The sequence below is a fragment of the Hyla sarda genome, chromosome 1 (genome assembly GCF_029499605.1).
Source record: "Hyla sarda isolate aHylSar1 chromosome 1, aHylSar1.hap1, whole genome shotgun sequence".
NCBI classification, from domain to species: Eukaryota; Metazoa; Chordata; class Amphibia; order Anura; family Hylidae; genus Hyla; species Hyla sarda.
The window spans coordinates 395,176,332-395,188,475 of record NC_079189.1 but is presented as its reverse complement, the minus strand read 5'-3'; the positions used below and the strand labels follow the sequence as shown (position 1 = coordinate 395,188,475).

At 40.4% G+C, this 12,144-nt stretch overlaps 1 protein-coding gene across 16 annotated transcripts in view; it reads right to left on the bottom strand.

Annotated features, from left to right (window-relative positions):
• The window catches only part of RNF212B (ring finger protein 212B), a 465,717-nt gene that overhangs the window by 116,008 nt on the left and 337,565 nt on the right, over positions 1-12,144 (bottom strand). For 10 of the 16 annotated variants that reach the window (XR_008845189.1, XR_008845186.1, XM_056526195.1 and 7 more), the window contains one exon: positions 1,239-1,288. The exons of 2 other annotated variants lie outside the window; for them this stretch is intronic. Coding sequence is in view for 9 of the 14 variants with exons in the window: in XM_056526195.1 (XP_056382170.1) it covers positions 1,239-1,288 (50 nt within the window). In the remaining 5 variants the exon portion in view is untranslated. Of the gene's footprint in view, positions 1-1,238; positions 1,289-10,509; positions 10,544-12,144 lie in introns of all 16 variants that reach the window. 4 more of the 16 variants (XR_008845193.1, XR_008845191.1, XR_008845194.1 and 1 more) reach the window with 1 other exon arrangement.

Below are 12,144 nucleotides of genomic sequence, written 5' to 3'. Positions count from 1 at the left end.
AAAACCTTAGACCCTGGTACAGTCCGAGTCATCTACCACACAGGGCCTGTGGATCCACTATCATCAACGTTCCAGTCTACTGAAACGTGAGTGTTACATTATCATTGAGTCTACACCTTGTGCATACTCACCTCTTTCATGGAAGTCCATAATTCCGTTCATTCCATCTAACCTTACTAGTTATACGTGTGGCTACTGTCCTCCTGTTTTTTGGCTGGTGATGTCTCCCTCATTTGGATTATGCAGGGCACTACAAGCTCGACTGATATCCACTCATTTCAAATAAGAATATAATAAATATAATATACTGTGCAGCTTATTATTTATTAATGTGTATACATGACCTCCATATGACTAGCATCGTTGCCTCATGGGAGGTGAGCAAACTCCAGTGTTCTACACTTACATAGCTTTTATGGGATATATTCTCTGCCGATGCTTTCTTTTTACGGCAACCTCCAGCAGTTCTGAAATCCCCATTTTAAATTCTAGTTTTTTCTTTTCTCTTTTTATATTTTTAAGGACCCAGTATATTGGACTGTATATTTTCAAGCATCTACTTTAATTATGTGATTTTTTTAAATCTATATATGTATCTGTATCTCTATATGTATTTTAAACTTGCTGACTGATCATGTGACTGATCATGTGACCCTGACCCGGTAGGAAATGTAGTATTGTATGTATATATATATATATATATATATATATATATATATATATATATATATCTCCGTCTTTTATCCTGACGATAATACACTAGGAGCGCATCCTTTGTTTTCTTTTTCTTTTACTACAGACTATAATACAGACAGATAAAGCAGTATATACTTTATAAATATTTACCTCATAATGGCCAGTGAATATTCAGCCAGGCTTCCTCATACATATTATTTAGTGCAGTGAATGATGTACTTCTAGATGGTTATTTGGGCCAGTGTAGCAGCTGTATATACTGCAGTTTGGTGTATATTCACTGTGCATGAGGAAAACTGAAAAACTGAGCATGTCTGAGCAGAAGGGAAAACTGCCTACAGAATATATGCCATGGCAACAAGCAATAAATATTGGTAGGACTGCCTTTCAAAAACAAAAACAATTGAGTTCTGATAAGTACTTGCATTTGCAAATATGTTTAATTTTACATAATGCATAAATCAGAGTTTGTTTATTTCTGTCTTTAAGTTGTATGTGTTTTTCTTTTCCAAAGGTACATTTCAACAACTGTAATTTATTACCTGAAGTTGTTTCATTAGGAGTCTGTGATTGGTAACTCGAGATGTCAGTCCTGTCAGTAGAAAAAATACACAAAAGTCTGTAAGGTCTCGGGCACACTGAGAAAATTCCTTGTGGAACATATACTTGCTGAATTTCTTCAGTGGAAAAGCTGAAATCCTCTACTTTTCCATGAGAAAACCACTAGGTAATTTGAGGTAGATTTCAACAGATTCTGCTTTCTGGATTCTGACCTCTGCTTGGAATCCTTGTGGAAAAAAAGCTCCATTCATGTCAATGGATGGTCCTGATGATGATTATTTTCTTGCTTTAAGAATGGACATGTCAATTCTTGAAGCAGAAAATAACCCTTGCCAGGACTTTTTATTGACATCAATGGAGCTTTGATTCCACAAGGGTTAAAAGCAGAAATTGAGGCAGAATCCACATATAAATTCTGCTGGAATGTGCTACAAATTACATAGATTGTTTTCAGATCATTGTTTTCACACGTATGGCTTTTATATGACAATTTTTTTGAACTTACATTTGCTTACATATGACCTATTTATCAAATAGTCACACGACCTTGATAAATAATCACATGTATGCAAAAACCAGGAAACCCGCTTACAAAAGCATTTTTTAAAGCAGAAAAGTTTTCCCTTATGTTACATAGTTAGTACAGTTGAAAAAAGACATACGTCCATCAAGTTCAACCAGGGAATTGAAGGGTAGGGGTGTGGCGCGATATTGGGGAAGGAATGGGATTTTATATTTCTTCATAAGCATTAATGTTATTTTGTTCCAGGAATGTATCTAATCCTGTTTTAAAGCTGTTAATTTTTCCTGCTGTGACCAGTTCCTGAGGTAGACTGTTCCATAAATTCACAGTCCTCACGGTAAAGAAGGCGTGTCGCCCCTTAAGACTAAACCTTTTCTTCTCCAGACGGAGGGAGCGCCCCCTCGTCCTTTGGGGGGGTTTAACCTGGAACAGTTTTTCTCCATATTTTTTGTATGGGCCATTAATATACTTATATATATTTATCATATCCTCCCTTAAACGTCTCTTCTCAAGACTAAACAATTGTAACTCCTTTATTCGCTCCTCATAACTAAGATGTTCCATGCCCCATATTAGTTTAGTCGCGCGTCTCTGGACCCTTTCCAGCTCCACAGTGTCCCTTTTATGGATTGGTGCCCAAAACTGAACAGCATATTCCAGGTGAGGCCGTACCAATGCTTTATAAAGGGGGAGTATTATGTCCCTGTCCCTTGAGTCCATGCCTCTTTTGATACATGACAATATCCTTCTGGCTTTGGAAGCAGCAGCCTGCATGCTATTCTGTAGTCTGTGATCCACAAGTACACCCAGATCCTTCTCTACCAATGACTCTGCCAGTTTAATCCCCTCTAAGACGCGACGCATGCAGGTTATTAGTACCCAGATGCATATCTTTACATTTATCCACATTGAACCTCATTTGCCAAGTGGATGCCCAGACACTTAGTCTATCCAAGTCATCTTGTAACCTATACACATCCTCTATAGACTGTTCCGTGCTACAAAGCTTGGTGTCATCTGCAAAGATAGAAACAGAGCTGTTAATGCCATCCTTTATATCATTGATAAATAAATTAAACAACAGCGGGCCCAGTACAGAACCTTGGGGTACACCACTAATAACCGGGGACCAATCAGAGTACGAATCATTGACCACCACTCTCTGGGTACGATCCATGAGCCAGTGTTCAATCCAGTTACAAACTAAAGTTTCCAAACCCAAAGACCTTAACTTACCTGTCAGACGTCTCTGAGGGACAGTATCAAACTCTTTAGAAAAAACACTATATCCACAGCCATTCCTCTGTCAAGGCTTCTACTCACTTCTTCATAAAAGCAAATTAGATTGGTTTGACAACTTCTAGTCTTAGTAAACCCATGCTGGCTATCACTTATAATACAATTATCCCCTATGCATTCCTGTATGTAATCCCTTATAAGTCCTTCAAACAATTTACCCACAATGCACGTTAGACTTACCGGTCTATAGTTTCCTGGGGAAGACCTAGAGCCCTTTTTTGAAGATTGGCACCACATTCACCTTGCGCCAGTCCCTTGGCACAATACCAGACACCAGTGAATCTCTAAATATCATGAACAGGGGTACAGATATTACTGAACTTACCTCTCTAAGAACTCTTGGGTGCAATCCATCTGGCCCTGGAGATTTGCTTACATTTATATTACTTAAAGGGGCATTCCAGGCCAAAACTTTTTTTTATATATCAACTGGCTGCGGAAAGTTAAACAGATTTGTAAATTACTTCTATTAAAACATCTTAATCCTTCCAATAGTTATTAGCTTCTGAGGTTGAGTTGCTGTTTTCTGTCTAACTACTCTCTGATGACTCACGTCCCAGGAGCTGTGCAGTTCCTATGGGGATATTCTCCCATCATGCACAGCTCCCGGGACGTGACATCATCATTGAGCAGTTAGACAGAAAACTTCAGAAGCTAATAACTATTGGAAGGATTAAGATTTTTTAATAGAAGTAATTTACAAATCTGTTTAACTTTCCGGAGCCAGTTGATATATAAAAAAAAGTTTTTGCCTGGAATACCCCTTTAACTTACCTTGTACCATTTCTACATTAAGCCAGTTCAGTACATTACATGATGTGTTACCAGCACTGACCTGTCCTATGTCAGCTCCTCCTTCTTCCATAGTATATACAGAACTAAAGAACCCATTCAGTAGCTCTGCTTTCTCTTTATCGCCAATACACCCTCCCCATTATCATTATTAAGGGGTCCTACATGCTCTGTCCTTGTTTTTTTTTGCATTTACATATCTAAAAAAATATTTAGGGTTAGTTTTGCTTTCTCTGGCCACCTGTCTCTGATTTAGAATTTTTGCTATTTTTATTACATTTTTACAGATTTTATTAAGCTCCTTGTACTGTTTAACCCCTTAAGGACCAAGGATGTACCGGTACGTCCTTGGTCCTGCTCTTCTGATATAACACGGGGTTACACAGTAACCCCGCGTCATATCACGGCGGGCCCGGCGTCATAGTGAAGCCGGGACCCGCCTCTAATAGCGTGCAGCGCCGAATGACTGCTCAGTGCCTGAGATCCAGGCATGAGCAGTCATGCGGCAGAATCATCGATCACTGGTTTCTTATGAGAAACCAGTGATCAGCATAGAAGATCAGTGTGTGCAGTGTTATAGGTCCCTATGGGACCTATAACACTGCAAAAAAAAAGTGAAAAAAAAAAGTGAATAAAGATCATTTAACTCCTCCCCTATTAAAAGTTTGAATCACCCCCCTTTTCCAATAAAAAAAAAACACAGTGTAAATAAAAATAAACATATATGGTATCGCCGCGTGTGGAAATGTCCGAATTATAAAAATATATCATTAATTAAACCGCTCGGTCAATGGCGTGCGCGCAAAAAAATTCCAAAGTCCAAAATAGTGCATTTTTGGTCACTTTTTATATCATTTAAAAATGAATAAAAAGCGATCAATAAGTCCTAGCAATGCAAAAATGGTACCGTTAAAAACATCAGATCACGGCGCAAAAAATGAGCCCTCATACCGCCCCATACACGGAAAAATAAAAAAGTTATAGGGGTCAGAAGATGACAATTTTAAACGTATAAATTTTCTTGCATGTAGTTATGATTTTTTCCAGAAGTACGACAAAATCAAACCTATATAAGTAGGGTATCATTTTAATCGTATGGACCTACAGAATAAAGATAAGGTGTCATTTTTACCGAAAAATTTACTACGTAGAAACGGAAGCCCCCAAAAGTTACAAAACTGCATTTTCTTTTCAATTTTGTAGCACAATGATTTTTTTTCCCGTTTCACCGTGAATTTTTGGGCAAAATGACTGATGTCATTACAAAGTAGAATTGGTGGCGCAAAAAATAAGCAATCATATGGATTTTTAGGTGCAAAATTGAAAGAGTTATGATTTTTTAAAGGCAAGGAGCAAAAAACGAAAATGCAAAAACGGAAAAATGCCCGGTCCTTAAGGGGTTAAAGATGTCCCATTTACCTTCTGTATCAGTGCTTGACAACACCTCCCCCCAGTCTATGTCCTGTAGTGCAGCCCTCAGCCCAGGGAAGTTTGCCTTTTTAAAGTTATATGTTTTTGCCTTCCCCGCCAGTCTATGTTTTCTACATTTTAAGTCAAAAGTAACTATATTGTGGTCGCTATTACCAAGGTTTTCCCACACAGTTACATTACCAACAAGCTCTGCGTTGTTGGAAATGATCAGATCCAACAAGGCATCACTTCTTGTTGGGTCCTCCACAAACTGGCCCATAAAATTATCCTGCAATAAATTTAGGAATTGTTGCCCCTTTGTAGTTTTAGCCAACCCCGCACCCCAATCTATATCTGGATAGTTAAAATCTCCCATTATTACCACTGTACCTGCCCGGGCGGCCCTCTCTATTTGTTTATGCAGCCGACCTTCTATCTCTTCAGTGATATTAGGGGGTCTGTAGATTACACCAAATATAATTTTTTCTGTATTTCCCTCCTTTTGTAATTCTAGCCACACTGATTCCACATCCTCAGAATCATCACACACTATGGCATCGTTCACACTGACTTTCATACCACTTGTTACATACAGACAGACTCCACCACCTTTTCTGTTCATTCTATCTTTTCGAAAAAATGTAAACCCCTGCAGATTGACGGCCCACTGATGCGAGGAGTCCAGCCATGTCTCAGTGACCCCAAATATATCAATATGTTCCTTCAATATCAAGGCCTCAAGCTCCCAAATTTTATTTGCTAGGCTTCTGGCATTTTTGAACATATACTTTACATTTCCATCCTTTATGTTATTGGGGTTAATGGGATTCAAGGATGTAAGTTTTATTTTCCTATGAAGCCTATTCCTATTAACTATTCTAACTCCTCCCTCTGCTCCACTCCCAGGTACATTATTAAGTCCCCCCTCTCTATCTACACTATCTTCCCCCTCTTTGCTGTAGGTTCCCTCCCCCCAAGTCCCTAGTTTAAACACTCCTCCACCCTTCTAGCAATCTTCACTCCAAGCACAGCTGCACCCTCCCCATTGAGGTGCAGCCCGTCCCTACGGTAGAGCTGGTAGCCGACAGTGAAGTCGGCCCAGTTCTCCATGAACCCAAACCACTCCTTCCTACACCAGCTTCTGAGCCATGTTAATAGCTGAAGTTCTCTATCTACCCTTTATTACCAGTAGCGTTGCTTGAGAGTGCATGCCCACACAGCTAAATGGCTAATAGTGGGTTGTGGCTGTCCGTGCAGAGGGACAGACCCAAAAACCGACTTGTGTGCGGCGCTTCTCCGGGATTAAACAGGTGATTTCGGCAGAGATGCTGTGTAAACTTTTTATTTCTCAATGTACAGTAGAAACAAGAGCAATATAATTGCAGGTGCAGGACAACGCGTTTCTAGAGGGGAATCCTCTCTTCGTCAGGTCAATATATTTAATGTAAGTTACGAGTATTTATACAGTGTGGGGGCTTCAAACTTTTCAAATTTTGGCAGGTAGCTGAGGTCACTGGGGGGTGACTTCAGCTATAAATGCTGAGGGCTTCAGCAGGGTATATCTACACCCTGCTGAGAAACACGTGTTTGAATGGGGTTGCGAGTGAATATTTAACTCTGAGTGACGGGCAGGTTTAGAAGTGATGGAGTTGCAGTGATTGCACTTGACCAGTAGGGGCCGTTGTTGTATAAGTGAAATGGTGTGTTTAAATGGGTTTGTGTTGTATTGGTATGGGATTTGGAATGTGTATTGATGTTTTCTGTTTTTGTTCTTGGGACGGGAATTTTAGGACTACTACTCCCATCACGGACAGACTATGCCCATGATGGGAGTTATAGTCCATGGGCTTAGGTGCAGATAGCAGCAAGTCATTATCCAGAGACCCGTTGCGATCTGCATTTATTAAGTTGGCACATGCGGCTCCACTGTGCTGCCCGACGACTCTTGAATACACTGTCAAAAGTCATAATCCACAGTAGAGCTGCATGTGCCACCGGCTTTTACAATTAATAAATGCAGATTGCAGCGGGTCTCTGGATAATGACCTGCTGCGATCTGCACCTAAGCCCACCTAAGAGTCTTTCCATGATGTGAGTAGTAGTTCTATAACGTGTATTGGTCCCCTATGTCCCTCGCTGCGCTATCTGTGATGTATACTATCAGCAGCGCATCTGCTGGCCAGGAACTGAGCGGCATTGCGCTGCCTTCCCCGGCCAGCAGCATGATACGCTGCTGAAAGTATACTTTACAGACAGCGCTGCAAGGGACATGTGTATGCGCTCGCTGGGGGGGGGAGGGACACATATAAGCACTGCTGTGGACAAAATATATAGGTAGCGCAGCGGGGAGTGTTAGTTAAAGTGGGTGTTAATTTCCTTTTCTGCAGACATATGCACTTTCTGTAAGCCAGGTTGGACCTGGAATACATATGCGACTTTTAAACGGAGATTAAATTTTTTTTTCTTCCTTAATAGCGACTTTTTCAATTGATAAATTCATCACCACTGCAAAGTACAAAAAAAAAAATTTACTAAATGAGCAGATTTCAGAAATATGCGTCGGGATAAGCAAAAATCAAAAAGTCGCAGCATGTATAGGAAAGTCGCACGTGCGCAAGTACTTGCAACTTTTTTTATGCAAAAACAATCTACTACAAAGCTTGATAAATCTCCTTCATAGTGTACACTGGTTTCCTCATGAAAAAGTAGAGGAGTAGAGGATTAAGTAAGTAAATTCAGCAAGTATTGGTGTGCTCTTTTAAGTATCACTGTCATTTAAAAAAAACTATTTTGGAATGTGGCAAAGAAATATCAAAAGTTTTGATCCGTTGGGGATCTCAGTACTGTGACATCCACCGATCATTAGAACTCACAGCTCACAGGGTGGCCCTATTATAAACTATGGGGCCATCTAAAAAAAACAAGATGTGGATGACTGCGAGCCAGTGATTGAAGCACACTACTGCATGCTTCTTCCTGCTCATTCTCATCAGTTGGGGTCTTAGCACTAAGGCCCCAATCAATCAAAACTTTGGATATGTAAATTAATATATTCAGCAACTTTTACAAAAAAATCCACCCAAAAAGTCTCTCTCCCCAGTAAAGCTTTTGATCTGACAGGACATAGCTTCACTTGTTTATATATCTATATGCTCAATCAAGAATTGTAGCAGAGAAAGAGACATTAAAGGGGTACTCAAGAGGGCAACAATGTTTTCAAATCAACTGGTGCCAAAAAGTTATACAGATTTGTAACTGTCCAGAGAACCATTTAAAGCATGAAAAGCCTCAAAGCAACCATCTTATGCTCTGGACAGTTTGTGACATAGAAAGGCATGTTAACAGAAAGCACTGCAGTCAGACTGGTAAAAACTACACAACTTCCTCTGGAGCATACAGCAGCTGATAAGCATCTGGAAGGCTTAAAGGGGTTGTGCGCTGCCCTGACTTTCGGAGCTCCGCTCACAGCGTCCAGAAGTTCATTACTCCGAACGCTGTGTGTGGGCCTCCGCGACATCACGCCCGGCCCCTCGTGACGTCTCGCCCGCCCCCTCAACAAAATTCTATGGTAAGGGGGCACGACCGCTGTCACGCCCCCTTCCCATAGACTTTGGTAGATAGGGACGTCACGAGGGGGCGAGCGAGACGTCACGAGGGGCCGGGCTTGACGTCACTCCCGGCGGCCGCGAACACGGAAGCCCGCACACAACGTTCGGAGTAATGAACTTCCGGATGCCGTGAGCGGAGCTCTGAAAGTCAGGGCAGCGTACAACCCCTTTAACATTTTTAAATATAAGTAATTTACAAATCTGTATAACTTTCTAGCAACAGTTGATTTGAAAATGGTTCCCCCCCCCACCCCCGGAGTGCCCCTTTAAGTAAGTAAAGTTTTGGCAAATTACTAATGTTCCTTCTATCACTTGCTACTGATTTCCTGATATCTCACACCTTGCCATTTTACATATTGCAGCATGATAGAAATCTATTATACCAATTTAGGGCCTGTATGTGCTTTTACTCCATAAACAGGGTGATTGGGATATCCTTTTTTGTTCAGAAAGTTCTTATATTATAAACCCTTTGTGACCGGGGCCCTCACTCCTCTTGTTTGAATAATTAGTGTGTTATTTTGTAATATGTGATATTTGTCTGTATATGTATCAGAATCGGAAAGTGCTGCGGAATATGTAGGCACTATATAAAATATACATTACTATTATTAATAATAGGTGTACATACATAAAGTTATATGTATGTATACCTTGAGAGACTGCTATGATATACTTTTTGCTGATGGCATAGAAGTCTCAGTGCTTAATCCCTTGATGATCACCTGTTATTGTAAGGGTAAATTTCTCCTTCTAGTGCAGTGGTCTTCAACCTGTGGACCTCCAGATGTTGCAAAACTACAACTCCCAGCATGCTCGGACAGCCGTTGGCTGTCCGGGCATGCTGGGAGCTGTAGTTTTGCAACATCTGGAGGTCCGCAGGTTGAAGACCACTGTTCTAGTTGTATGCCTGACCTTATATAACCTGGTTACACCAAATCCAGCAGAACAGCTCCTCATGGCTGGACAAGAGGTGCATACGGACAAGTGTTGATTCCCAAAGACAACAATATATATTTTGGGATATATTGGCCCTCATTTACTTAGAAAGTCGGGTCGGGTTTCTGGTTGTATTTGAACCCGACACCTTAGTTTCCTCGCTTATTTACTATTGTGTCGCAGTCAATGTCGCAAGTAATTTTTTTTTGGTGTCGCACGCTCGTATTTGTCTCGCTTTTTTTTTAAGTAAAAAAAAAAAATTAAATATATATATACATTAGAAACAATCAAATAAAAAAGAAGCAGTCACTAATTTTTTAGAAAAAACCATCACACCAAAAAATACAATATATCAGGCTTTTCATAGGTTAGATAGGGCTATTTGCAACAGGTCAGAGCTTTGGGGGAAAAAAAAAAACTATTCGGGTGCTTTACAATGATAAATATGTGTGAAAGGGCCTTCTTTGTCGGGACATGCCCCTTTTTCGGGTTCCAGCCTACCCGAGTCGGGTGACTCGGGAAGAACTCTCGCGCACTGGCGCATGATGTCTGCGACATGTCTGCGCCATGTCGCAGAAAAAATGCGACAAAAAAACCCGACAAAAGTTGTCGGGTTGTGAATAGTAAATGAGGGCCGTTGTCCAACAACAGTGACAGAACGTTTACCAGAAATTAACTTACCGATTAGACGTACTGTGCCCAGACGAAAGTGAACCTGTATAAAACATTCCAATTGGTCAGTTTTTAACCCCTTGAGAAAGCAGACAATTTTCATTTCTGAGTTTCCATTATCTCCTCCTTATTGTTATGTTTTGTATGGTACCTGTACAGTAAGACTGTCATGTTATTTTTATTCTGTGGGTTAGTACCAGTACAGAATACCCACTTTATATAGCTCTTATTTTATTTTACTACTTTTTTTTTTTTTTTTGCTTATGCCTTTTACCGTGTATGTTCAACAAAGTTTTTTAACAGTTAGGCAAGGTTTCCACTTGTTTATTTTTTTTTTTGGCAAAAATGCCAATAAAAACGTCCATTCTGCCGCATGGCTATTTTTTGTGAAAAACCGCTGCGGCCAGATGTTAGCTATAAGTCAATAGTTAACTGCAAAATGCCATATATACTTGGCGTTTTTCAGTTTGGCATTTTTTTTTATCCTTTTGGTGTTTTTGGGCTCCTTGGCAGTTTTTAAAAAACAACCTCTTGTTGAGACTTTGGCATTTTTTGGGGAAAATCTTGGCGTTTTCCTCTCATAGAAGTCTATGGGAGTGAAAAAACACCAAGAAAAACGCCATGTGGGCTTTCATTTTTTCAGGTGGTTTTTATTCTTTTATGGAAATACCTTTTTTTATTACAATTTCATAGGGTAGCATTAAAAAAAATTATAAAAAAAGTAGGGATGGAAAAATTGTATTTAACAAAATTTTTCTTTTTTATAACAAAATTTTTATTCATTTTTAAACAGGGGTCAATTTATGTGGGTGGGCGAGGCACTAAAAATGTAGCCGACAATAATAAAAATGTATTGTGCGTGTTTTTTACTTTTTAAATATTTTTTTAGGTAATACTACTACTCCCAGCATGGAACACACTGTTCCATGATGGGAGTAGTAGTACCTGTACTAATTGACAAATCGCCCTTGGTCTGTTTCGATCCTCCTGTATAATGTATAAATGCGGCCGGCCAGATGGTACCAGCCAATTACAACTCTGTGGGAAATATGAATAGGTGTATATATACGTCAGTGCAGGGGACCATAGAAGAGCGGCCGCATCTATACATTATAAAGGAGGATCACAGCGGGTGTCAGGAGTGACACTCGCTGTGATCTGTCTATTAATGCAGATACTACAGCTCCCAGCAGAGTGTGCTCCATGTTGGTAGCAGTAGTACCTGCAGTAAGGGACAGATCAGAGCAGATGTCACTTCTCCTGACACCCACTGCGATCCTCCTGAAGTAAATGTCGGGACTCAGGTGTGCCCACAGCTACAGAGCTGGGAAAACAGCTGATGCTGAGCAGTAGATATACATCGTATATCTACTGCCCAGCAAGAACTTACAGTGAGCCTGCAATGTGTATACAGTATACACATTGCTGGCTCACTTAACCCTTTGTTGAGCTGTGCACTATGCGCCAGCCCAGCAAGGAAAGAGTTAACTTACACTGCTGGACAGTGTAGGTTAACCCTTTGGGCGGTATACACTATATACAGCTATCTATAGATAGCTGTATATAGTGTATAGAGAAGACGAAGTCCACTTACTTCCCTCCAGTCCCGGCTGGGTCCGTGCAGCCCCGCCCTCTAGTGATGAC